This window comes from Phocoena sinus, chromosome 7 (genome assembly GCF_008692025.1).
Source record: "Phocoena sinus isolate mPhoSin1 chromosome 7, mPhoSin1.pri, whole genome shotgun sequence".
NCBI classification, from domain to species: Eukaryota; Metazoa; Chordata; class Mammalia; order Artiodactyla; family Phocoenidae; genus Phocoena; species Phocoena sinus.
The window spans coordinates 9,274,948-9,300,054 of NC_045769.1; the positions used below are offsets into that span (position 1 = coordinate 9,274,948).

The window sequence follows — 25,107 nt, forward strand, 5'->3', positions numbered from 1 at the left end:
AAGAATTGGTACTCAAGATAAGAAAAAGTTTCTACAAACAACACAAAGAAGGTAAACAACCAAATACAAGAAACAGGCAAAGAAGATGAATTAGCAATTCTCAGAAGAAAACTGGTCAATAAATATAAGAAAGGGTATTCAACCTCATTACTAATCAGGGAATTTACACACCCAGTTTGGCAAAGAATAACATGTATCTTTGATTACAGTAAATGTTGGTGAGAATGTGGGAAAATAGCAACTCCCTCATAAAATGCCAATGGGAATATAAATTGATTTAACTCATTTGGAGAGCAGACTGTCAATACCTAGTAAACTTGAAGAGGCACATATCCTACAACTCAACAAACACCGCTACATGCCTAACTTAGAGAAATGCTCACACATTGCACAAGGATAAGTGAAGATTTATTATTGCAGAAAAGTGGAAACCACCTAACTACCCTCAGTAGGGGAGATGACTGAACTATGGTTTGTAATGTAAAATACCATAAGCCATTGAAATGAGTGAGCTAGATATACATATATCAACATGGATAAATCTCAAAAACAGTGTTCAATAATAAAACAAACTTGAAAAACAATACAGTATACCATTTATGTAAAATTTAAAATATATAAAAGTAAAATATATTATTACTATTTTTGGGGGGTGGGAACATCTGTGTTTATTTGAGGCACGGAAGCAGCAGGAGGGCTCCAGTGTGGTGGTGGAGGGAGGGGGCCCGAGAGCAGCTGGATTTCAGGGTGGGAGCGATTTCTGGGTCAGCAGCCTAGACCTAGAAACAGTGGAAGGCCTGTCTTCCAAAAGGCTACCCTTGAAGTGAGTGAAATGTGGTGTGCAGAGATGCCAGGGGAATGGGGTTCTGTGCTGGCGCTCGGGGCTCTAGGGGCTGTGGATGCCGGGATCCTGACGCTTACTCCCATCCCTGCCCCCCGACACAGGCCGAGACCTGGCCACACACTCACCCATGCCCAGCAGGGCACACGGACCACACGCCTGTCCACACAGCACATCTTCTGCACCTGCGGGCGGACAGGGCCTGGACAGGGGCAGGCCTGGGACCAGATGGCCCTCGCAGCATGTCCCTAGGATGCGGTTCTGACTCCGGGACCCTTGGGCTCCGTTCCCAGGTTCCCCCTGGAAGGCTGACAGGGAAGCAAGGGTAGCTGGCAGGTGTGTGGGTGCAGGGGGCACCTACAGGGCCTAGAGGGTGGGATCAGCAGGGTGAGGAATCAGAGGAGGAGGCTTCGAGATCCTCCTGGGTCTGGGAGAGGCTGGACTTTCCTTCCTTAGCTTTGGGAGTCTGGGCCGGGCACAGGGTGCCGGCGGTCAGAAGCCAAATCGCAGCAGAGCCGACAGCAGGCTGAGCAGCACGGTGGGTGGCACTGGCCCGCAGTCCACCGTCGGCGCACTGATGTTACGCAGCAAGCTCTGGCAGCAGTGGGTACCCACGGACGCCACGCAGAGGTTGACGCTGGGATGGGGCAGATCCGGGAGCAGCGCTTGCTCAGGGTGTAGCCAAAGTCCACCACGTTCCCGATGCCAGCGGATGCAGAGGTAGTCACACAGTAGCTGTCCGTATCGGAGCGGTCGGTGGGCCGCAGGCAGTACCAGTTGCTGTTCTTATTCACGCAAGAGAAACACACCAGGGAGTGGGCTCGCTCCACACCCAGGAGGGCAGCCAGCAGGACCGGCAGGAAGACGTTCATTCAGGAGGGGACTGGCGTCCCGCCTGGGGTCTCACGAAGCCTGGGGTCTCACGAAGCCGAAGAAGTCAGCCCTGCTCGCTGGCGGATACAGGTCCCCAGCCCGGCCGTGCAGTCAAGCCTGCCCCCGAGCCCAAGTGCAGCCCGCACTCTCCAGTATATATTATTTATGTATTTGTGACTCTGTAAAATAAAACGTGCTTGGCAATGATACCAATTTCAGAACAGTTAGTAGAAGGGGATAGAGGAAAAATAGGTGAGGGGCAGAAATTTGAGTATATATTGTATGTAATTTTTAAAAGCTTTTAAAAGACATAAAGTAAATATGGTGCTCAGTTCAACAGCATGTATATTAAAACTGGGATAATAAAAAGAAGATTCTTATGGCCCTGAGAAAGGATGACAAAAATTAATTCAAAAAAATGAAAACCATTCAGAGTAGATTTTCTGATCACATGCAATTAAGCTAGACATCAAGAAAAAAATATAACTAAAAAATTCCCAGCTACTTGGAACTCAAGTAAAATGTTTCTAAATAATCTATGGATCAAAGAAGAAATCAAAAGAGAACTTAGAAAATATTTTAAACTGAATGAGAATAAAGACACAACTTATCAAAACTTATCTAATATAGCTACAGTAGCACTTATGGGAAATTTAGGGCAAAAAATGGCTAAAAACAATAAGCTTTCATCTCAAGCAGCTAGGAAAAGAACAACGAATCAGACCTAAGAAAAGTAGGAAGAAGGAAATAATATAGGTATGAACACAGACCAATAATAAAAACAGAGAAAATCAACAGAGCTAAAATTTAGTTCTTTCAAAAACTAAATAAAAAATAAATAAACCTCTAACAAGATTGATCAAGAAAAAAAAGAGAGAAAGAACAAATTACCATTATCAACACCAACATATTTGATAATTTGAATAAAATGAAGTAAACATGACAAATTTTAAAATCTTATGTTAGTGGTTTTGGGTATTTATAATATTATCTTCTGTTCTTTTATGCGGGTTTAAGATACTTCTGAATTTAAAAACTTTTAAAGGTAAAGGTACAGAACATAATGTATAAGACTCTTCTTTTTGTGTTAACATATTTTGTATATATGCATAGACCATTTCTCAAAGGATATATATGAAACTGTTAATGATGGTTGTCATGGGAAATGGGAACATGGGATCAGAAGGAAACTTGTTTTTATCCTATACCTATACTTTTTTTTTTCATTTCTAATTTTATTGATTTGAGTCCTCTCCCTCTTTTTCTTGATGAGTCTGGCTAATGGTTTATCAATTGTGTTTATCTTCTCAAAGACCAGCTTTTAGTTTTATTGATCTTTGTTATTGTTTTCTTTGTTTCTATTTCATTTATTTCTGATCTGATCTTTATGATTTCCTTCCTTCTACTAACTTTGGGCTTCGTTTGTTCTTCTTTCTCTAGATCCTTTAGGTGTAAGGCTAGATTGTTTATTTGAGATTTTTCTTGTTTCTTGAGGTAGGCTTATATTGCTATAAACTTCCCTCTTAGAACTGCTTTTGCTGCATCCCATAGGTTTTGGATCATGTTTTCGTTGTCATTTGTCTCTAGGTATTTTTTGATTTCCTCTTTGATTTCTTCAGTGATCTCTTGGTTATTCAGTAAGGTATTGTTTAGCCTCCACGTGTTTGTGTGTTTTACATTTTTTTCCCTGTAATTGATTTCTAACCTCATAGCGTTGTGGTTAGAAAAGATGCTTGATATGATTTCAATTTTCTTAAATTTACTGAGGCTTGATTTGTGAGCCAAGATGTGATCTATCCTGGAGAATGTTCCGTATGCACTTGAGAAGAAAGTGTAATCTGCTGTTTCGGGATGGAATGTCCTATAAATATCAATTAAATCTATCTGGTCTATTGTGTCATCTATTGTGTTTTGTGTTTCCTTATTAATTTTCTGTTTGGATGATCTGTCCATTGGTGTAAGTGAGGTGTTAAAGTCCCCCACTATTATTGTGTTACTGTCAATTCCCTCTTTTATAGCTGTTAGCAGTTGCCTTATGTATTGATGTGCTCCTATGTTGGGTGCATAAATATTTACAATTGTTATATCTTCTTCTTGGATCGATCCCTTGATCATTATGTAGTGTCCTTCTTTGTCCCTTGTAACAGTCTTTATTTTAAAGTCTATTTTATCTGATATGAGGATTGCTACTCCGGCCTCCTTTTGATTTCCATTTGCATGGAATATCTTTTTCCATCCCCTCACTTTCAGTCTGTATGTGTCCCTAGGTCTGAAGTGGGTCTCCTGTAGACAGCATATAGATGGGTCTTGTTTTTGTGTCCATCCAGGGAGCCTGTGTCTTTTGGTTGGAGCACTTAATCCATTCATGTTTAAGGTAATTATCGATATGTATGTTCCTATTGCCATTTTCTTAATTGTTATGGGTTTGTTTTTGTAGGTCCTTTTCTTCTCTTGTGTTTCCCACTTAGAGAAGTTCCTTTAGCATTTGTTGTAGAGCTGGTTTGGTGGTGCTGAATTCTGTTAGCTTTTGCTTGTCTGTAAACCTTTTGATTTCTCCATTGAATCTGAATGAGATCCTTGCCAGGTAGAATAATCTTGGTTGTAGGTTCTTCCCCTTCATCACTCTAAATATATCATGCCACTCCCTTCTGGCTTGTAGAGTTTCTGCTGAAAAATCAGCTGTTAACCTTATGAGAGTTCCCTTGTATGTTATTTGTTGTTTTTCCCTTTTTGCTTTCAATAATTTTTCTTTGCCTTTAATTTTTGTCCGTTTGATTACTATGTGTCTTGGCTTGTTTCTGCTTGGGTTTATCCTGCCTGGGACTCTCTGCATTTCCTGGACTTGGGTGGCTATTTCCTTTCCCATGTCAGGGAAGTTTTTGACTATAATCTCTTCAAATATTTTCTCGGGTCCTTTCTCTCTCTCTTCTCCTTCTGGGACCCCTCTAATGCAAATGTTGTTGCGTTTAATGTTATCCCAGAAGTCTCTTAGGCTGTCTTCATTTCTTTTCATTCTTTTTTCTTTATTCTGTTCTATGGCAGTGAATTCCACCATTCTGTCTTCCAGGTCACTTATCCGTTCTTCTGCCTGAGTTATTCTGCTATTGATTCCTTCTAGTGTATTTTTCATTTCAGTTATTGTATTGTTCATCTCTGTTTGTTTTTTAGTCTTCTAGGTGATTGTTTTTTAATTCTTCTAGGTCTTTGTTAAACATTTCTTGCATCTTCTCGATCTTTGCCTCCATTCTTTTTCTGAGGTCCTGGATCATCTTCACTATCATTTTTCTGAATTCCTTTTCTGGAAGGTTTCCTATCTCCACTTCGTTTAGTTCTTTTTCTGGGGTTTTATCTTGTTCCTTCATCTGGTACACAGCCCTCTGCCTTTTCATCTTGTCTTTCTGTGAATGTGGTTTTTGTTTCACAGGTTGCAGGATTTTAGTTCTTCTTGCTTCTGCTGTCTGCCCTCTGGTGGTCTATACCTATCCTTTTTAAACTGATTCATCTTTTATTTTACTACATGCATTTATTTGTGGGTTGTTTTTTTTCATATCTCAAAAGTTAATAAAAAATGATAAAATATGAGAGCCTTACTTAGATCTGTCTTCCCTGCACTGTAGCCCAGAGCAGTCTCCTATGCTTCTGCCCCCTCTCACCTAACCCTTTACCCATAGAACCCGACCCCAGGTCTCTAGAAATTCTAGAGATTCAGGCTGAAGACAAGGAGCAGATGGTTAGGGAGAGTAAAGAGAAGAAGAAGAATAGACTAAGAGATGGTAGCTAAGCATGAGAAAATGAAATCCCAGGTCAAAGGTTGAGATATGGACCTCAAGAAAAGACCTAGAGAAAATGGATTATGGATCCATGGCATGCGGCCAGCCAAATTTGGGAGGAAGGTAAGGACCATTCTTTCCCACTTTCTGATTCCTGGCATACCAATATTCTTAGGATCTATAACTTAGGCCAATATTTTAGGATATTAGTATTTATTAATAATATCGGGGGGACCTTGAAGATGGCGGAAGAGTAAGACGCGGAGATCGCCTTCCTCCCCACGGATACACCAGAAATACATCCACACGTGGAACAACTCCTACAGAACTCCTACTGAAGGCTGGCAGAAGACCTCAGACCTCCCAAAAGGCAAGAAACTCCCCACGTAACTGGGTAGGGCAAAAGAAAAAACAGAGACAAAAGAATAAGGACGGCACCTGCACCAGTGGGAGGGAGCTGTGAAGGAGGAAAAGTTTCCACACACTAGGAAGCCCCTCCGCGGGCGGAGACTGCGGGAGGCAGAGGGGGGAGTTTCGGGACCGCGGAGTAGTGCACAGCGACGGGTGCGGAGGGCAAAGCGGGGAGATTCCTGCACAGACGATCGGTGCCGACCGGCACTCACCAACCCGAGAGGCTTGTCTGCTCACCCGCCGGGGCGGGCGGGGCTGCGAGCTGAGGCTCGGGTTTTGGTTTTGGACGGAGCTCAGGGAGAGGACTGGGGTTGGCGGCTTGAACATAGCCTGAAGGGGTTAGTGCACCACGACTAGCCGGGAGGGAGTTCGGGGAAAAGCCTGCACCGGCCGAAGAGGCAAGAGACTTTTTCTTCCCTCTTTGTCTCCTGGTGCGCGAGGAGAGGGGTTTAAGAGCGCTGCTTAAAGGATCTCCAGAGACGGGCGCGAGCCGCGGCTAAAAGCGCGAACCCCAGAGACGGGCGCGAGCCGCGGCTGAGGGCGCGAGCCCCCGAGACGGGCGCGAGCCGCGGCTGAAAGCGCAAACCCCAGAGACGGGCGCGAGCCGCGGCTAAAACCGCGGACCCAAGAGCCGGGCGGGAGACGCTAAGGCTGCTGCTGCCGCCACCAAGGGGCCTGTGTGCGAGCACAGGTCACTCTCCACACCCCTCTTCCGCGGAGCCTGTGCAGCCCGCCACGGCCAGGTTCCCGGGATCCAGGGACAACTTCCCCGGGACAACGCACGGCGGGCCTCAGGCTGGTGCAACGTCACGCCGGCCTCTGCCGCAACGTCACGCTGCCTCTGCCGCCGCAGGCCCGCCCCGCACGCAGTGCCCCTCCTTCCCCCATCCCCCAACCCCCGGCCTGAGTGAGCCGGAGGCCCCGAATCAGCGGCTCCTTTAACCCCGTCCTGTCTGAGCGAAAAAACAGACGCCCTCCAGCGACCTACACGCAGAGGCAGGGCCAAATCCAAAGCTGAGCTCCTGTGAGCTGTGAGAACAAAGAAGAGAAAGGGAAATCTCTCCCAGCAGCCACAGAAGCAGCGGATTAAAGCTCCACAATCAACTTGATATACCCTGCATCTGTGGAATACCTGAATAGACAAGGAATGATCCCAAATTGAAGAGGTGGAATTTAGGAGCGAGATCTATGATTTTTTTCCCTTTTCCTCTTTTTGTGAATGTGTACGTGTATGCTTCTGTGTGAGATCTTGTCTGTATACTCTTGCTTCCACCATTTGTCCTAGGGCTCTATCCGTCCATGACTTTTTTTTAAAAATTCTTTTTCTTAATAATTAAGTTTAATTGTAATAACTTTATTATACTTTACCTTCGTTCTTTCTTTCTTTCCTTCCTTCCTTCCCTCCTTTAGACAACGAATCACCCCAAATTGAGGAGGTGGTCTCAGGGAGCAGGATTTATGATTTTTCCCCCTTTACCTCTTTTTGTGAAGGTGTATGTGTATGCTTCTGTGTAAGATTTTCTCTGTATAGCTTTGCTTCCAACATTTGTCCTAAGGTTCTATCCGTCCCTTTTTTTTTTCTAAATATTTTTTAATTCAATAACTATATTATACTTTATTTTATTTTTACTGTATCATCTTTCTTTCTGTCTTTTTTCCTTCTTTCCCTCCTTCCTTCCTTCCTCCCTCCCTCCCTCCCTCCCTCCTTTCTTTCCTTCTTTGCTTCTTTCTTCCTTCCTTCCTTTCCTCCTTTCCTTCTTTCTTTACTCATACTTCTACTAATTCTCCCTACTTTTTCTCCCTTTTATTCTGAGCTGTGTGGATGAAAGGCTCTTGGTGCTCCAGCCAGGAGTCAGGGCTCTGCCTCTGAGGTAGGAGAGCCAACTTCAGGACACTGGTCAACAAGAGACCTCCCAGCTCCACATAATATTAAACGGTGGAAATATCCCAGAGACCTCCATCTTAACACCAGCACCCAGCTTCACTCAACGACCAGCAAGCCACAGTGCTGGACAACCTATGCCAAACAACTAGCAAAACAGGAACACAACCCCACCCATTAGCAGAGAGGCTGCCTAAAATCATAATAAGGCCACAGACACCCCAAAACACACCACCAGACGTGAACCTGCCCACTAGAGTGACAAGATCCAGCCTCATCCAGCACAACACAGGCACTAGTGCCCTCCACCAGGAAGCCTACACAACCCACTGAAACAACCTTAGCCACTGGAGACAGACATCAAAAACAACGGGAACTACGAAAGTGCAGCCTGCAAAAAGGAGACCCCAAACACAGTAAGATAAGCAAAATGAGAAGACAGAAAAACACACAGCAGATGAAGGAGCAAGATAAAAACCCACCAGACCTAACAAATGAAGAGGAAATAGGCAATCTACCTGAAAAAGAATTCAGAATAATGATAGTAAGGATGATCCGAAATCTTGGAAGTAGAATGGACAAAATGCAAGAAACAGTTAACAAGGACCTACAAGAACTAAAGATGAAACAAGCAACGATGAACAATGCAATAAATGAAATTAAAATCACTCTAGATAGGATCAATAGCAGAATAACTGAGGCAGAAGAACGGATAAGTGACCTGGAAGATAAAGTAGTGGAAATAACTACTGCAGAGCAGAATAAAGAAAAAAGAATGAAAAGAACTGAGGACAATCTCAGAGACCTCTGGGACAACATGAAACGCACCAACATTCGAATTATAGGGGTTCCAGAAGAAGAAGAAAGAAAGAAAGGGACTGAGAAAATATTTGAAGAGATTATAGTTGAAAACTTCCCTAATATGGGAAAGGAAATAGTTAATCAAGTCCAGGAAGCACAGAGGGTCCCATACAGGATAAATACAAGGAGAAACACGCCAAGACACATATTAATCAAACTGTCAAAAATTAAGTACAAAGAAAGCATATTAAAAGCAGCAAGGGAAAAACAACAAATAACACACAAGGGAATCCCCATAAGGTTAACAGCTGATCTCTCAGCAGAAACCCTACAAGCCAGAAGGGAGTGGCAGGACATACTGAAAGTGATGAAGGAGAATAGCCTGCAACCAAGACTACTCTACCCAGCAAGGATCTCATTCACGTTTGATGGAGAAATTAAAACCTTTACAGACAAGCAAAAGCTGAGAGAGTTCAGCACCACCAAACCAGCTTTACAACAAATGCTAAAGGAACTTCTCTAGACACGAAACACAAGAGAAGGAAATGACCTATAGTAGCGAACCCAAAACAATATATAAAATGGAAATAGGAACATACATATCGATAATTACCTTAAATGTAAATGGACTAAATGCTCCCACCAAAAGACACAGATTGGCTGAATGGATACAAAAACAAGACCCTTATATATGCTGTCTACAAGAGACCCACTTCAGAACTAGAGACACATACAGACTGAAAGTAAGGGGATGGAAAAAGATATTCCATGCAAATGGAAACCAAAAGAAAGCTGGAGTAGCAATTCTCATATCAGACAAAATAGACTTTAAAATAAGGACTATTAAAAGGGACAAAGAAGGACACTACATAATGATCAAGGGATCGATCCAAGAAGAAGATATAACAATTGTAAATATTTATGCACCCAACATAGGAGCACCTCAATACATAAGGCAAATACTAACAACCATAAAAGGGGAGATCAACAGTAACACATTCATAGTAGGGGACTTTAACACCCCACTTTCACCCATGGACAGATCATCCAAAATGAAAATAAATAAGGAAACACAAGCTTTAAATGATACATTAAACAAGATGGACTTAATTGATATTTATAGGACACTCCATCCAAAAACAACAGAATACACATTTTTCTCAAGTGCTCATGGAACATTCTCCAGGATAGATCATATCTTGGGTCACAAATCAAGCCTTGGTAAATTTAAGAAAACTGAAATTGTATCAAGTATCTTTTCCGACCACAACGCCATGAGACTAGATATCAATTACAGGAAAAGATCTGTAAAAAATACAAACACATGGAGGCTAAACAATACACTACTTAATAATGAAGTGATCACTGAAGAAATCAAAGAGGAAATAAAAAAATACCTAGAAACAAATGACAATGGAGACACAACGACCCAAAACCTATGGGATGCAGCAAAAGCAGTTCTAAGGGGGAAGTTTATAGCAATACAAGCCCACCTTAAGAGGCAGGAAACATCTCGAATAAACAACCTAACCTTGCACCTCAAGCAATTAGAGAAAGAAGAACAAAAAAACCCCAAAGCTAGCAGAAGGAAAGAAATCATAAAAATCAGATCAGAAATAAATGAAAAAGAAATGAAGGAAACAATAGCAAAGATCAATAAAACTAAAAGCTGGTTCTTTGAGAAGATAAACAAAGTAGATAAACCACTAGCCAGACTCATCAAGAAAAAAAGGGAGAAGACTCAAATCAATAGAATTAGAAATGAAAAAGGAGAAGTAACAACTGACACTACAGAAATAAAAAAAATCATGAGAGATTACTACAAGCAACTCTATGCCAATAAAATGGACAATCTGGAAGAAATGGACAAATTCTTAGAAATGCACAACCTGCCAAGACTGAATCAGGAAGAAATAGAAAATATGAACAGACCAATCACAAGCACTGAAATTGAAACTGTGATTAAAAATCTTCCAACAAACAAAAGCCCAGGACCAGATGGCTTCACAGGTGAATTCTATCAAACGTTTAGAGAAGAGCTAACACCTATCCTTCTCAAACTCTTCCAAAATATAGCAGAGGGAGGAACACTCCCAAATTCCTTCTACGAAGCCACCATCACCTTGATACCAAAACCAGACAAGGATGTCACAAAGAAAGAAAACTACAGGCCAATATCACTGATGAACATAGATGCAAAAATCCTCAACAAAATACTAGCAAACAGAATCCAAAAGCACATTAAAAGGATCATACACCATGATCAAGTGGGGTTTATTCCAGGAATGCAAGGATTCTTCAATATACGCAAATCTATCAATGTGATAAACCATATTAACAAATTGAAGGAGAAAAACCATATGATCATCTCAATAGATGCAGAGAAAGCTTTCGACAAAATTCAACACCCATTTATGATAAAAACCCTCCAGAAAGTAGGCATAGAGGGAACTTTCCTAAACATAATAAAAGCCATATATGACAAGCCCACAGCAAACATCATCCTCAATGGTGAAAAACTGAAAGCATTTCCACTAAGATCAGGAACAAGACAAGGTTGCCCACTCTCACCACTCTTATTCAACATAGTTTTGGAAGTTTTAGCCACAGCAATCAGAGAAGAAAAGGAAATAAAAGGAATCCAAATCGGAAAAGAAGAAGTAAAGCTGTCACTGTTTGCAGATGACATGATACTATACATAGAGAATCCTAAAGATGCTACCAGAAAACTACTAGAGCTAATCAATGAATTTGGTAAAGTAGCAGGATACAAAATTAATGCACAGAAATCTCTGGCATTCCTATATACTAATGATGAAAAATCTGAAAGTGAAATCAAGAAAACACTCCCATTTACCATTGCAACAAAAAGAATAAAATATCTAGGAATAAACCTACCTAAGGATACGAAAGACCTGTATGCAGAAAATTATAAGACACTGATGAAAGAAATTAAAGATGATACAAATAGATGGAGAGATATACCATGTTCTTGGATGGGAAGAATCAACATTGTGAAAATGACTCTACTACCCAAAGCAATCTACAGATTCAATGCAATCCCTATCAAACTACCACTGGCATTTTTCACAGAACTAGAACAAAAAATTTCGCAATTTGTATGGAAACACAAAAGACCCCGAATAGCCAAAGCAATCTTGAGAACGAAAAAAGGAGCTGGAGGAATAAGGCTCCCTGACTTTAGACTATATTACAAAGCAACAGTAATCAAGACAGTATGGTACTGGCACAAAAACAGAAAGATAGATCAGTGGAACAGGATAGAAAGCCCAGAGATAAACCCACGCACATATGGACACCTTATCTTTGATAAAGGAGGCAGGAATGTACAGTGGAGAAAGGACAGCCTCTTCAATAAATGGTGCTGGGAAAACTGGACAGGTACATGTAAAAGTATGAGATTAGATCACTCCCTAACACCATACACAAAAATAAGCTCAAAATGGATTAAAGACCTAAATGTAAGGCCAGAAACTATCAAACTCTTAGAAGAAAACATAGGAAGAACACTCTATGACATAAATCACAGCAAGATCCTTTCTGACCCACCTCCTAGAGTAATGGAAATAAAAACAAAAATAAACAAATGGGACCTAATGAAACTTCAAAGCTTTTGCACAGCAAAGGAAACCATAACCAAAACCAAAAGACAGCCCTCAGAATGGGAGAAAACATTTGCAAATGAAGCAACTGACAAAGGATTAATCTCCAAAATTTACAAGCAGCTCATGCAGCTCAATAACAAAAAAACAAACAACCCCATCCAAAAATGGGCAGAAGACCTAAATAGACATTTCTCCAAAGAAGATATACAGAATGTCAACAAACACATGAAAGAATGCTCAACATCATTAATCATTAGAGAAATGCAAATCAAAACTACAATGAGATATCATCTCACACCAGTCAGAATGGCCATCATCAAAAAATCTAGAAACAATAAATGCTGGAGAGGATGTGGAGAAAAGGGGACACTCTTGCACTGCTGGTGGGAATGTGAATTGGTTCAGCCACTGTGGAGAACAGTATGGAGGTTCCTTAAAAAACTACAAATAGAATTACCATATGACCCAGCAATCCCACTACTTGGCATATACCCTGAGAAAACCAAAATTCAAAAAGAGTCATGTACCAAAATGTTCATTGCAGCTCTATTTACAATAGCCAGGACATGGAAACAACCTAAGCGCCCATCATCGGATGAATGGATAAAGAAGATGTGGCACATATACACAATGGAATATTACTCAGCCTTAAAAAGAAATGAAATTGAGCTATTTGTAATGAGATGGATAGACCTAGAGTCTGTCATACAGAGTGAAGTAAGTCAGAAAGAAAAAGACAAATACCGTATGCTAACACATATATATGGAATTTAAGGGGAAAAAATGTCATGAAGAACCTAGGGGTAAGATAGGAATAAAGACGCAGACCTACTGGAGAACGGACTTGAGGATATGGGGAGGGGGAAGGGTGAGTTTTGACAGGGCGAGAGAGAGTCATGGACATATACACACTAACAAACGTAGTAAGGTAGATAGCTGGGGGGAAGCAGCCGCAAGGCACAGGGATATTAGCTCGGTGCTTTGTGACAGCCTGGAAGTGTGGGATGGGGAGAGTGGGAGGGAGGGAGACGCAAGAGGGAAGACATATGGGAACATATGTATATGTATAGCTGATTCACTTTGTTATAAAGCAGAAACTAACACACCATTGTAAAGCAATTATACCCCAATAAAGATGTTTAAAAAAAAAAAAGTGGAGAGAAAAAAAAAAAATAATATCAATTTTCCATTATAGTTCCCATTTCAAACATTGTCCCATTCTCCCAATAAATCATCTAAACATCCATGGAAATTTCAATTCTTTGACATCTAAACCGTATCTCCCACATTTCCTTTCATATGCAATAGCAGAAATTAAAAAAAACTTTGTCATTTGGTTCAGGAAATATGGTTGTTGAGGTCATCTGGTTTTATCACAGAGATTTTTGTGGATTGGCCTATATACCTAACCACCACTTATAACTCATTGAAGATCTAAGCAACCAACTTAAAAATGGACAACAACTTATAAAATTGATACAAGTTGGAAAACAACTTATTTTTAGGTTGGATTCAACCTCAGTCCATGAGTGAGCACTTTCAATTGAGTTTATACAGGCACATTTTTGCCGTAAATTAAATTTTAAAAAATATTTCCTATAGCTAATTTTCTGGTTGTTCCAATCTATTTAGCTTAGGGGGGGAAATATCTATAGATGTTTCCTCAGATTTTTAAAGGTCTCAGAGAAAAAACTTCAGACTTCATAGACAAATGGGCAAAGAGTATAACCAGGTAAGTTACAAAAAGAATATAAATGGCCATTAAACATGATGGGATTTTTACTAGTTTTTAGGAAAATGCTAATTAAACATGATACTATTTTCACCATCAGACTGGAACAGATTAAAAAGAGTAACAATATCTAATTAATGATGGCAAAGGTGTAAGAAAACTCCTATATCCTGTTGGATGGTTATATTAATATTCAGTACTTTAATATTTAATACCCACTTTTTGGGAGAGCAATTTGTGAGTATAGCAAAGTGACTGGCATCTTATTTAAGTTGTCAGTCAGAATTGAAATATGGTGACATCAAAATATTAATGAAGTCTCATTTTATGAACAAACATGGAAATAATGTAAATCACTCAACTTATAATTCTTTCAAAAATAGCATAATTATAAAGTTGGCATAATTACAGAGGTCAAATGAGTTGTAGATGGCATCTGTGCTACATCCTTGACAGTGCTACTCAAGCTGGTTAACAGAAATACCATCTTTGTCAAGTTAACCTTGACTTACACAAGGTTTTCAAGAATTCACCCCTCAAATAGTATACTCCGTACCTATCAAAATTTATAATGTAAATATCTTTGGACCTAGCAATTCTACAACTAAGAATCTATGCTATTGACATTCTCACATAATTGTGCAAAGATAAACACGTCCCAGAATGTACCTAAAGGCTTTTGAAAATGCCCATTAGGGACCTCCCTGGTGGCCCAGCGGTTAAGAATCCTCCTGCCAATGCAGGGGACGTGGGTTCAAGCCCTGGTCCGGGAAGATCCCACATGCCATGGAGCAACTAAGCCCGTGAGCCACAACTACTGAGCCTGCACTCTAGAGCCCATGAGCCACAACTACTGAGCCCACGTGCTGCAACTACTGAAGTCTGGGGGCCTAGAGCCCATGCTCCACAACAAGAGAAGCCATCACAATGAGAAGACTGTGCACCGCAATGAAGAGTAGCCCCCGCTCACTGCAGCTAGAGAAAGCCTGTGCAGCAACAAAGACCAAACACAGCCCAAAAAATTAAAAAAATTTTAAAACTTGTAATAGCTAGAATGTACTGAGTTCTTATCATATGCTAGGCAAATTCTAAGCACTTCATTCAATTAAACTTCATAAGGACCCTATGAAGTAGATGCTATTATTATTTCCATTATCGACCGTTGAGGAAACTGAGATCCAAACTGATTAAATAATTTGCCCAGGGACTTCCCTGGTGGTCCAGTGGTAAAGAATCCGCCTTCCAATGCAGGGGACTCGGGTTCAATCCCTGGTCAGGGAACTAAGATCCCACATGCGTGGGGCAACTAAACCCATGCACCACAACTACTGAGCTTGTGCACCTCAATGAGAGAGCCACGTATTGCAAACTACAGAGCCCATGCACCCTGAAGCCTGCGCACCACAACTAGGGAGAGAAAAAAACCCGCACGCCACGACTACAGAGAAGCCCGCACACCGCAGCGAGGAGCCCTCACTGCAATGAAAGATTCCGCATGCCTCAATGAAGACCCGGCGTGCCGCAACTAAGATCCGACACAGCCAAGAAAATAAAGAAATAAATAAATAATTTGCCCTATGTTACACACCTAGTGGATTTGGAGCCAGAGTTTGAAGAGAGGTAGTCTGTATTAAGCAACACCCTTAATTGCCATGCTAAGAGTTCTCTATACTTTGTAGTGTAGGGATGACTTTTAAAATAATAAATATATGATTTTTGTCTTTTAAAAATACAAATCTGGGGGCTTCCCTGGTGGCACAGTGGTTGAGAGTCCGCCTGCCGATGCAGGGGACACGGGTTCGTGCCCCGGTCCGGGAAGATCCCACATGCCGTGGAGCGGCTGGGCCCGTGAGCCATGGCCGCTGAGCCTGAGCCACAAAAACGAAACAAACAAACAAAAAAAAACAAATCTGGGACTTCCCTGGTGGTCCAGTGGTTAAGACTCCGCGCTTCCAATGCAGGGGGCGCAGGTTTGATCCCTGGTCGGGGAACCAAGATCCCACCTGCCGTGCTGTGTAGCCAAAAAACAAACAAACAAACAAAAAACAAATCTAGAAAAATGATCAGCAATGTTTTTGATTTTATAATTTAGGTTGTTGTGACATATATCTTCGTGGTAGGCAGAATAATGCTGCCAGGCTTCCCCACCCCTTCAGATGTCCTACATCCTAACCTCCAGAACCTGTGACCTTACATGGCAAAAGGGACTTTGCAGATGTGATTAAAGATCTTGAGATAGCGAGATAACCCTGGATGAACTGGGTGGGCCCAACATAATCATAAGGGTTCTTAGAAGGAGAAAAGGGAAGCAGAAGGGTCAGAGTCAGAGAAAGATATGTGAACCCAGAAGCAGTGTCAGGATGTGAAAGACTGGACCGCCCATTGCTGGCTTTGAAGATGATGGCAGAGACCATGAGCCAAGGAACAGGCAGCCTTTAGAACCTGGAAAAGGCAAGGAAATGGACCCTCTCCTAGAGCCCCCAGAGGGAACACAGTCCTACCAACACTTCGATCTTAGCCCAGTGACACTTAGGCACTCCAAAAATGTAAGATAATACATTTTTATCATTTAAGCCACTAAATTCGTGGTAATTTGTTACACCAGCAGTAGGAAACCAATATAATCATTAATTATTAACTTAATAAAGATACACTCTGCTTACAGATTATAGGACTTTTGCTACCTGGAAAGTACAAATTTTGTTATCGGCTGAATTGTGCCCTCCTCACCTCCCCCAGATTCATATATGTAAGTCCTAAACCCCAGTACTTTTGCCTGTGACTCTACTGGGAGATGGGCCTTTAAAGAGGTAATTAGGAGGAGTATTTGAAAGACTAATGGAAACACTAAAAAAATAAAATAAAATAAAATAAAGAGGTAATTAGGTTAAATTAGGTCATATAGGTGGGCTCTAATCCAATCTGACAAGTACTCTTTTTTTTTTTTTTTTTTTTTTTTGCGGTATGCGGGCCTCTCACTGTTGTGGCCTCTCCTGTTGCGGAGCACAGGCTCCGGAGGCGCAGGCTCAGCGGCCATGGCTCACGGGCCCAGCGGCTCCGCGGCATGCGGGATCCTCCCGGACCGGGGCAGGAACCCATGTCCCCTGCATCGGCAGGCGGACTCTCAACCACTGTGCCACCAGGGAAGCCCTGACTAGTACTCTTTAAAATATATACATTTATTTATTTGGCTGTGCCTGGTCTTAGTTTTGGCATGCAAACTCTCAGTTGTGGCATGTGGGATCTAGTTCCCTGACCAGGGATGGAACCCGGGGCCCCTGCATTGGGAGCGTAGAGTCTTAGCTGCTGGACCACCAGGGAAGTCCCATGACTAGTATTCTTATGAGAAGAGGAAATTCGGACACATAGAGAGACCCCAGGGAGGGGCATGCACACAGAGGAACACAGTTCAGATTCTGATTTTGTTGAAGGATTAGATCGAACATGTAAGAGAAATAAAGGAACCAAGGATAACTCTAGGATTTGCGGCCTTACTTTTTGGCAGAGGAAGGATCAGGAGCTATTTTTGGACACGTTACCTTTGAGAGCCTGTTAGATACATTAGTGCAGATATCAAGGGGGCAGCTAGATAAATATCTGAGTGTGGAGTTCCGGGGAGAGGTGCAGGCTGGAGATACCAATTTGGGACTCATCCCCTTATGGGCAGCATTTAAAGCCAGACACTGGATCCGATTCCCCAGGGCGTAAGTACAGACTGACAAAAGAAGAGGCACTAGAGCTGAACCCTGGGCCCCAACATTTAGATCTGGAGAGATGAGAAGGACCCAGCAAGGAGACCAAGAAGACGCCAGTGAGGCAAGAGGAGGACCAAGACCGAGGTGCTCCCGGAAGCCAGCGAAGAAAACGTCACCCCTGAACTAGTGTTGCTGAGAGGCCAAGGAAGCAAGAGAACACGGTTCTCGTCCTCTGTCAGGACTGACACCAAGGCTGACCCGGATTTCTAGAAACGTGCTGCTGGTGTTTAGGATGTTAGCAAGAGAAGACTTTGGATGAAAAAACTTTGGGGGGATCTTGGGAATATGATAAGTAGGGGGTGGGGCAAAATAAATCCAAACATCCTAAACTTAATAACAGCAAACAACGATTAAGAGCTGATTCTACTGTGCGCCTTTCTAAATACCTTTCATGTGTCAGGTCATTGAAAGCTCAAAGCGACCACATCGAGTAAGCATTTGACCCTCAGATATGAGGAAGAAATGGGCTCATGGAGGGGGTTACAGAACCCGGCAGAGGCAGCAGAGTTTCTAACCTGGCCGCTGACCCCTGAGCCCTGCTCTGTGCCACAGCGCACCCCTCTTCTGGGCTTTCTGAGGGATTCCTAAGAACTGAGGGGGAAGAGAAGGAAGAACAACAGTGTTGGTTGGAGTTTTTCCCTCTGCCAAGACTCCAGTGCTGTAGGAAGGCTACAAAGTGAGACGCAGATGCCTTTGAACTTGCCAGGCCAATTTAATTTGGTATCTCTGTGCTGTTCCTGGCGCGAAACTGCAGCTCTCAAAACTGCAATTTTAAAAGCCTGTTTGGGTGTATTCCTCCACTGAATTCCGCAACTCTCCTCTCTCCATGCGGGTGGGGAGCCAGCAGGAAGCCAGGTCTCTGTCAGACGCATAAATTCCCGCTTTCTTGTTTATTCTTCTGGGATCAGGAAACCCACAAGTGGTCATCCTGAAGCTGATGTTGCCCCACCCTCACCGTCAGTGTTTTATTAGGGGGCAAGGGTGTCAGAGACGCAAGAGACAGGTGTTGGCCCTTAAGCCTCTACTCAAGAGACGATCACTTCCCATCTCTCTGGCCCAAACCCACATCTCCAGGTTTTTGTTGAAGTCAATCAGAAAAATCCCATGGTCTGTCAACAAATATTCAGCACTCCCTAGACATATAGCTCTGGATTAGGTACTGCTGTGCTTAGAAAATAAAACGGAACCTAACTTGAAAACGAAATGTGTTTTACAGAAGTTTACTTTATAGCTATCTGGGCAGAAACCTGTCTATCCCACAATTAAATAAGTAAGGCCTGCCTAGACTGATTTTTATTCAATGAAAAGTGGGCAGTCTTTCTTCAACATCGTTCTTTTCAAGCCAATAATGAATTTTATAAATACTTTCTATAAAGGAGTTAACAAAATAAGATGTGTATAGTATCAAAACCTGAGTGCAATCAATCCAGATGTTTAACTATTTAAGGAAGCAAAACCAAACCAAACCTACTCTGTCTCTTAAAAACCAACTATTATATGCTATAGTGTTAAATAAGAGAAAGTCTTTAACAACACTGATTATCAAAGATCCACCCAGAGCGTGCCTTTTAAAAGTAAGATTTTGGACTTCCCTGGAGGCGCAGTGGTTGAGAATCCGCCTGCCAATGTAGGGGACACAGGTTTGAGCCCTGGTCCAGGAAGATCCCACATGCCGCGGAGCAACTAAGCCCATGCGCCACAACTACTGAGCCTGCACTCTAGAGTCCGTGAGCCACAACTACTCAGCCCGTGTGCCACAACTACTGAAGCCCACGTGCCTAGAGCCTGTGCTCTGCAACAAGAGAAGCCAGCACAATGAGAAGCCCGCGTGCCACAACAAAGAGTAGCCCCCGCTCGCCGCAACTAGAGAAAGCCCACGCACAGCAATGAAGACCCCAACACAGCCAAAAATAAATAAATAAATAAATAAATTTATTTTTAAAATAAATAAATAAAAAATAAAAGTAAGGTTTTGGGAGGATTTCCCTGGTGGTCCAGTAGTTAAGAATCCACCTTCCAATGCAGGGGACGTGGGTTTGATCCCTGGTCAGGGAACTAAGATCTCACATGCTGCAGGGCAACTAAGCCCACATGCTGCAACTACTGAGCCCACGCACCACAACTAGAGAGAAGCCTGCACACTGCAGCGAAAGATGCCGTGTGCCGCAACTAAGAGCCAACGCAGCCCAAAGTAAATAAATAAATATTTTTAAAAAACAAACAAAAAATAAATAAATAAAATAAAATGAAATTAAAATAAGATTTTTTTTTTTTTTTCTATTCTCAATGCTTAGGCCTGGCAATGTCAGTAGTTAGCTGTGGGACCTGGGAAAGTCACATACATTCTGAATCTCATTCGAGAAAAAGGAATAATACTATTTAATACACAAGAATATTATAATAACAAAATGAGAACATGTATATGAAAGTGCTTGATATTATTATTATTTTTTTTTTTTTTTTGCGGTACGTGGGTCTCTCACTGTTGTGGCCTCTCCCGTTGCGGAGCACAGGCTCCAGATGCGCAGGCTCAGCGGCCATGGCTCACGGGCCCAGCCGCTCCACCGCATGTGGGATCCTCCCGGACCAGGGCACAAACCTGTGTCCCCTGCATTGGCAGGCAGACTCCCAACAACTATGCCACCAGGGAAGCCCTGATATTAATAGTAATAACATTGTTAATTATTTATAATAAAATAAGGATCTCTAAAGTGCCTTCTAGCTTTAAAAGCTTATTATTAAGGAATAATTATTGAAGAGTTTAAAGAGAGTCCTTTCAGAGACACATACTGAAATAGTTTAGGATGAAGTGATGCAGCAACTGAGATTCACTTCAAAATCCAGTGAGAACAGTAGGTTTGTGTACATTTTTGGCCACATTTTGAGTATTATTGAACTGGGTTATGGGTACATGGGAGTTTTTTTAAAAAACATTCTGTCTACACTTTATGTTTGAAATCTTCACATTGAGAAAGAAAAAAACAAAGGGGAAATTGAAGGGTAATTTCTATTATTAAGTCCAAATGCTACTTGATTAAGACTGCTTCTCATGAAAACCTTGATATTAAAAGAAATGGTAGAGATTTTAAATGAATGCAAAAATGCATAAGAATTCAAACAATTGATAATTTGAATTTTTTTAAATTAATTAATTAATTTATTTGGCTGCGTTGGGTCGTCGTTGCTACGTGCCCAGGCTTTCTCTAGTTGCGGCGAGTGTGGACTATTCTTCGTTGTGGTGTGTGGGCTTCTCCCTGCGGTGGCTTCTCTTGTTGCGGAGCACAGGCTTCAGTAGTTGTGGCACGCCGGCTCAGTAGTTGTGGTTCACAGGCTCTAGAGCACAGGCTCAGTAGTTGTGGTGCACGGGCTTAGTTGCTCCACGGCATGTGGGATCTTCCCAGACCAGGGCTCAAACCCATGTCCCAGGCTTTGGCAGGCGGATTCTTAACCACTGCGCCACCAGGGAAGTCTCATAATTTGATTATGTTTTTAAATAATCTTTTTTTAAACATCTTTATTGGAGTGTAATTGCTTTACAGCCATCATTGAATAATCTTTTAACTTATTTTTAACTAAAGGAAACCTGTTTTAATTAAATATTGGGTTAAAAATTTATATTTACTACATGATTTAAGATTATTAATGAAATCTACACGTTAACCTGGAAACTTAAATGCTTAAAGATTTTTTTCCCAAAAGAAATTTCTGGATATGTTAACGATTTTCTGCCTTTTAATATCCCAGTGTTCCATCATATCTGTTATATCCAATTAAGTACATAATTACATATCATTTCAAATGATGCGATACTGGATACTTCACTGACAAAATCTGTCACTAACTAAAGAGAACTTAAGAGCAGCAAGTTTACATAATATGTTCCCTTCCTTACCCTGAAGATGTGAGTTCTTTAGGAAGTCTTCATGAGTTTCTTTTGTTTCTCCAGGTTTTGTTGATCTATACTCACTCCTCAGAGAGATCTTCCACCATCTAAAGGTTACCTGTGATTGAACAGATAGAAAGTGAGATGAACTAAAACTGATTTCAATATCAACAGCTGCGTTTAGGTCTGGGGTTTTAAAAAAAATCACCATCATGGAAGGCACATAAGGCTGTGTGTCCAACAGCAGGTATAACTTCACAAACTGGCATCACATCAAATTAGAGGCGAGGTCTGTGCATCAGTAAACATTTTCCTTAGAAATTAGGGGCACAAAACCAAAGTGCTGGAAGGAATCTTAAAAATCGCTCAAGTCAATTGGTGTTAAATCACCCAGAGCCAAATGGCTAGCTGCTCCTGAGAACAGAGATTCTTTACCTTTGGGAGCCATTTCCAAAGTAATTGCTTATTTCTCCTCCTCCCTTCAATGTCTACAGAGCAGACACGAGGAGTGGATACTTTTCTCGTGGAGAGAGACAGGTACTTGGGTAGAGCCAGGAAAAGCACCATCATGCCTTGATTGACGCATCAGAGTGTCATTACCCAAGACACTTCTTGGTAATGGATCTGCTGACAGTGCATTTCACTTTTATGAGCATTTTGGTTTATCAGAGGCAAACCTCATTTCCATGGTTATGGACTGCACTTAGTTTCTATGTTGATTTCATAGCAGTGTCAACCAACCTCTTCCTGCTGTAGGGCTCCCAGGGAAAAGATGGGTAAGGAGACAGACAGTGCTGAGAAACTGGTTGGCTTCCTAGTTCTGGTTTCTTTCCTCGCTGGCATTACCATGTAAGGTTAAAATTTGTTCAGCTCGGGCTTCCCTGGTGGCGCAGTGGTTGAGAGTCCGCCTGCCGATGCAGGGGACGCGGGTTCGTGCCCCGGTCCGGGAAGATCCCACATGCCCATGCCGCGGAGCGGCTGGGCCCGTGAGCCATGGCCGCTGAGCCTGCGCGTCTGGAGCCTGTGCTCCGCAACGCGAGAGGCCACAACAGTGAGAGGCCCGCGTACCGCAAAAACAAAAAAACAAACAAACAAAAAAATTAGTTCAGTTCTATCCAACGCAAAATTGTTAAGTAGGTGAAACTTGCTAAGACGGCTCCCTTTATTTAGTTTCCTCTCCCCCATCCCCAGCCACCCAACACTCCCCGTGGTCCTCACAGGTCCTGGGTGCACCTCCTTGGGCTACTGCCTTGGGAGCCTCCTTGGGAGCAGAGGGAAAATATATACATACGTAGGTTACAAAACTCCATAATCTCAGAATATTGTGGTCGCTGATTCCTTTCAGAAAATCCCTTAGCCTGCCACTTTTGTTTTTTTCTCAGCATAAGGCTCACCAAAATCATCCTCTTTGGTATCTTTCTGCCCCATCTCCAGAGAGTTAAGGGTATAGCAGTCTACTAGGGCTGCCATAAAAAAATATCACAGACTGGGTGGCTTGAACAACAGAAATTTATTCCCTCACAGTTCTGGAGGATGCAAGTCCAAGATCAATGTGTTGGCTAGTTTGGTGTCTCCTGAGGCCTCTCTCCTTGGTTCCAGATGCCACCTTCTCACTGTGTCCTCATGTGATCTTTCCTCTGGGTATGTGCATCCCTGGTGTCTCTTTCTCTTCTTATAAGGACACTGGTCATATCGGATTAGGGCCCCACAATGATGACCTCATTTAACCTTAATTAGTTCTTGAAAGGCCCTATGTACAAATACAGTTACATTAAGGGTTAGGGTTTCAACATAAGACTTTAAAGGGGGAACACAATTCAATCTATAACCAAAGGGTATCAGGTATTACAGGAGAAACAGCATGAATTTTGGAGCAAAGACAGACTTGGCTCATCTATTTAATCTCTCTGCACTTCAATTTTCCTTTTCATCTCCTTCTATTAAGTATTATTAAAACTAACATTAAGGGCTTCCCTGGTGATGCAATGGTTAAGAATCCACCTGCCAGTGCAGGGGACACACGTTCGAGCCCTGGTCTGGGAAGATCCCACATGCCGTGGAGCAACTAAGCCCATGAGCCACAACTACTCAGCCCGTGCTCTAGAGCCTGTGAGCCACAACTACTGAGCCTGCATGCCACAGCTACTGAAGCCCGCTCATCTAGACCCCATGGTCTACAACAACAGAAGCCACTGCAGTGAGAAGCCCACGCACTGCAACGAAGAGTAGCCCGTGCTCACCTCAACTAGAGAAAGCCTGCTTACAGCAACGAAGACCCAATGCAACCAAAAATTAATTAATTAACATTAAATATTATAAATAATATTCCCATTGGATGAAGATGCCAGGTCATCCGAATCTAATGCAACATTCTTTATACACATCATCTAGAACTTTTAGAACTAGTTGGGAAGTCAGAAATAATTAAGTCCATTTCCTGTGACTCATGTGAGGAAAATATTTCAAACAGGTTAAGTCAGAAGTGATAGGTGTCCCTCCCTACAACCACACTACCAGATGTTATGTTACAATTAAATTCTGACATAAGAAAGACACCACAGGAGTCCAAAACATGTTTCTAGAAGCTCAGTGGGGTGCCCCCTCCCATCCACTCTGGCACCCTACAGGAACCTTCTCAGGAAAGTTTCTCTCTGGGACAAGAGCACCTAAATTATAGTGAACTAATCAGCTACCCCTCTAGCTGGATCAAGCAACTAAATCGTGGGTTAAGTGGAAGATTTTGGAATGCATGGAGTTCTAGACAGGGCGTAACCCAGAAACATTTGGTTACAGAGCTTACTTCTTACATTGTTCAAAAAAAAGGCAGACAGACACTTGTACAATCTTACTTGTCAGCTTCATATCTTGCACATCATCCATTTCACCAATTAAGAATTATTTCTGACATTTCTTCTGCTAATTAATTAGCCCTCTGGTACTGATTGAGAAGGCAATATTCAAAGTGCTTGCTGTCATGGCCTCTAGAGGGAGACTCCTCAGGACACAGACTCAAGTTACCTTGCACACACAGACAAGCATACTACTGGCTCCTCTGAGGTATTTAAGGTAAATGCCTAAGGATATAACACTTGCCTAAGGAAACGCGGCTGGTTAAAACCAGAACCCAAGCCTCCTCACTGTTAACTCTTCAACACAGGGTTTGTTCTGAGTCACGAAGCTTTCTTTACGTACAACCTGCATACTATAACTCATCAGACCACCTCTACAGAGCAGTACACAGAAATATGCGCCTCAGAACCACAACTGAGCCTAGTCAAGACTCTATTATGTTCTACATACTGTACTTATTAAAACAGAAAAAGATATGAGACAGATATTTTCTAACACTTACTGTCTCTCAAATTTTAAAGATTTTTTTTTTTAAGTGACAAAACCCAATATTGGTGAGGACAAAAAAAAAAAGGGAGCCCAGCCCCTTAATACTCATTGAGAAGAGTGTAAATTGGCTTGGCAATATCTATCAAAAACCTTAAAGTCATCCATTCCCTTTGACCCAGATATTCTACTCCTAA

General features: G+C 42.1%; 1 protein-coding gene and 1 pseudogene across 1 annotated transcript in view; both read right to left on the reverse strand.

Moving 5' to 3' along the window:
• FBXO36 (F-box protein 36) overlaps nt 1-25,107 on the reverse strand; it is a 109,736-nt gene that overhangs the window by 29,729 nt on the left and 54,900 nt on the right. The window contains exon 2 of the mRNA XM_032637856.1: nt 21,584-21,692. Within this exon, the coding sequence (XP_032493747.1) occupies nt 21,584-21,692 (109 nt within the window). The remainder of the gene's footprint in view (nt 1-21,583; nt 21,693-25,107) is intronic.
• Nucleotides 737-21,667, reverse strand: LOC116756841 (annotated as a pseudogene).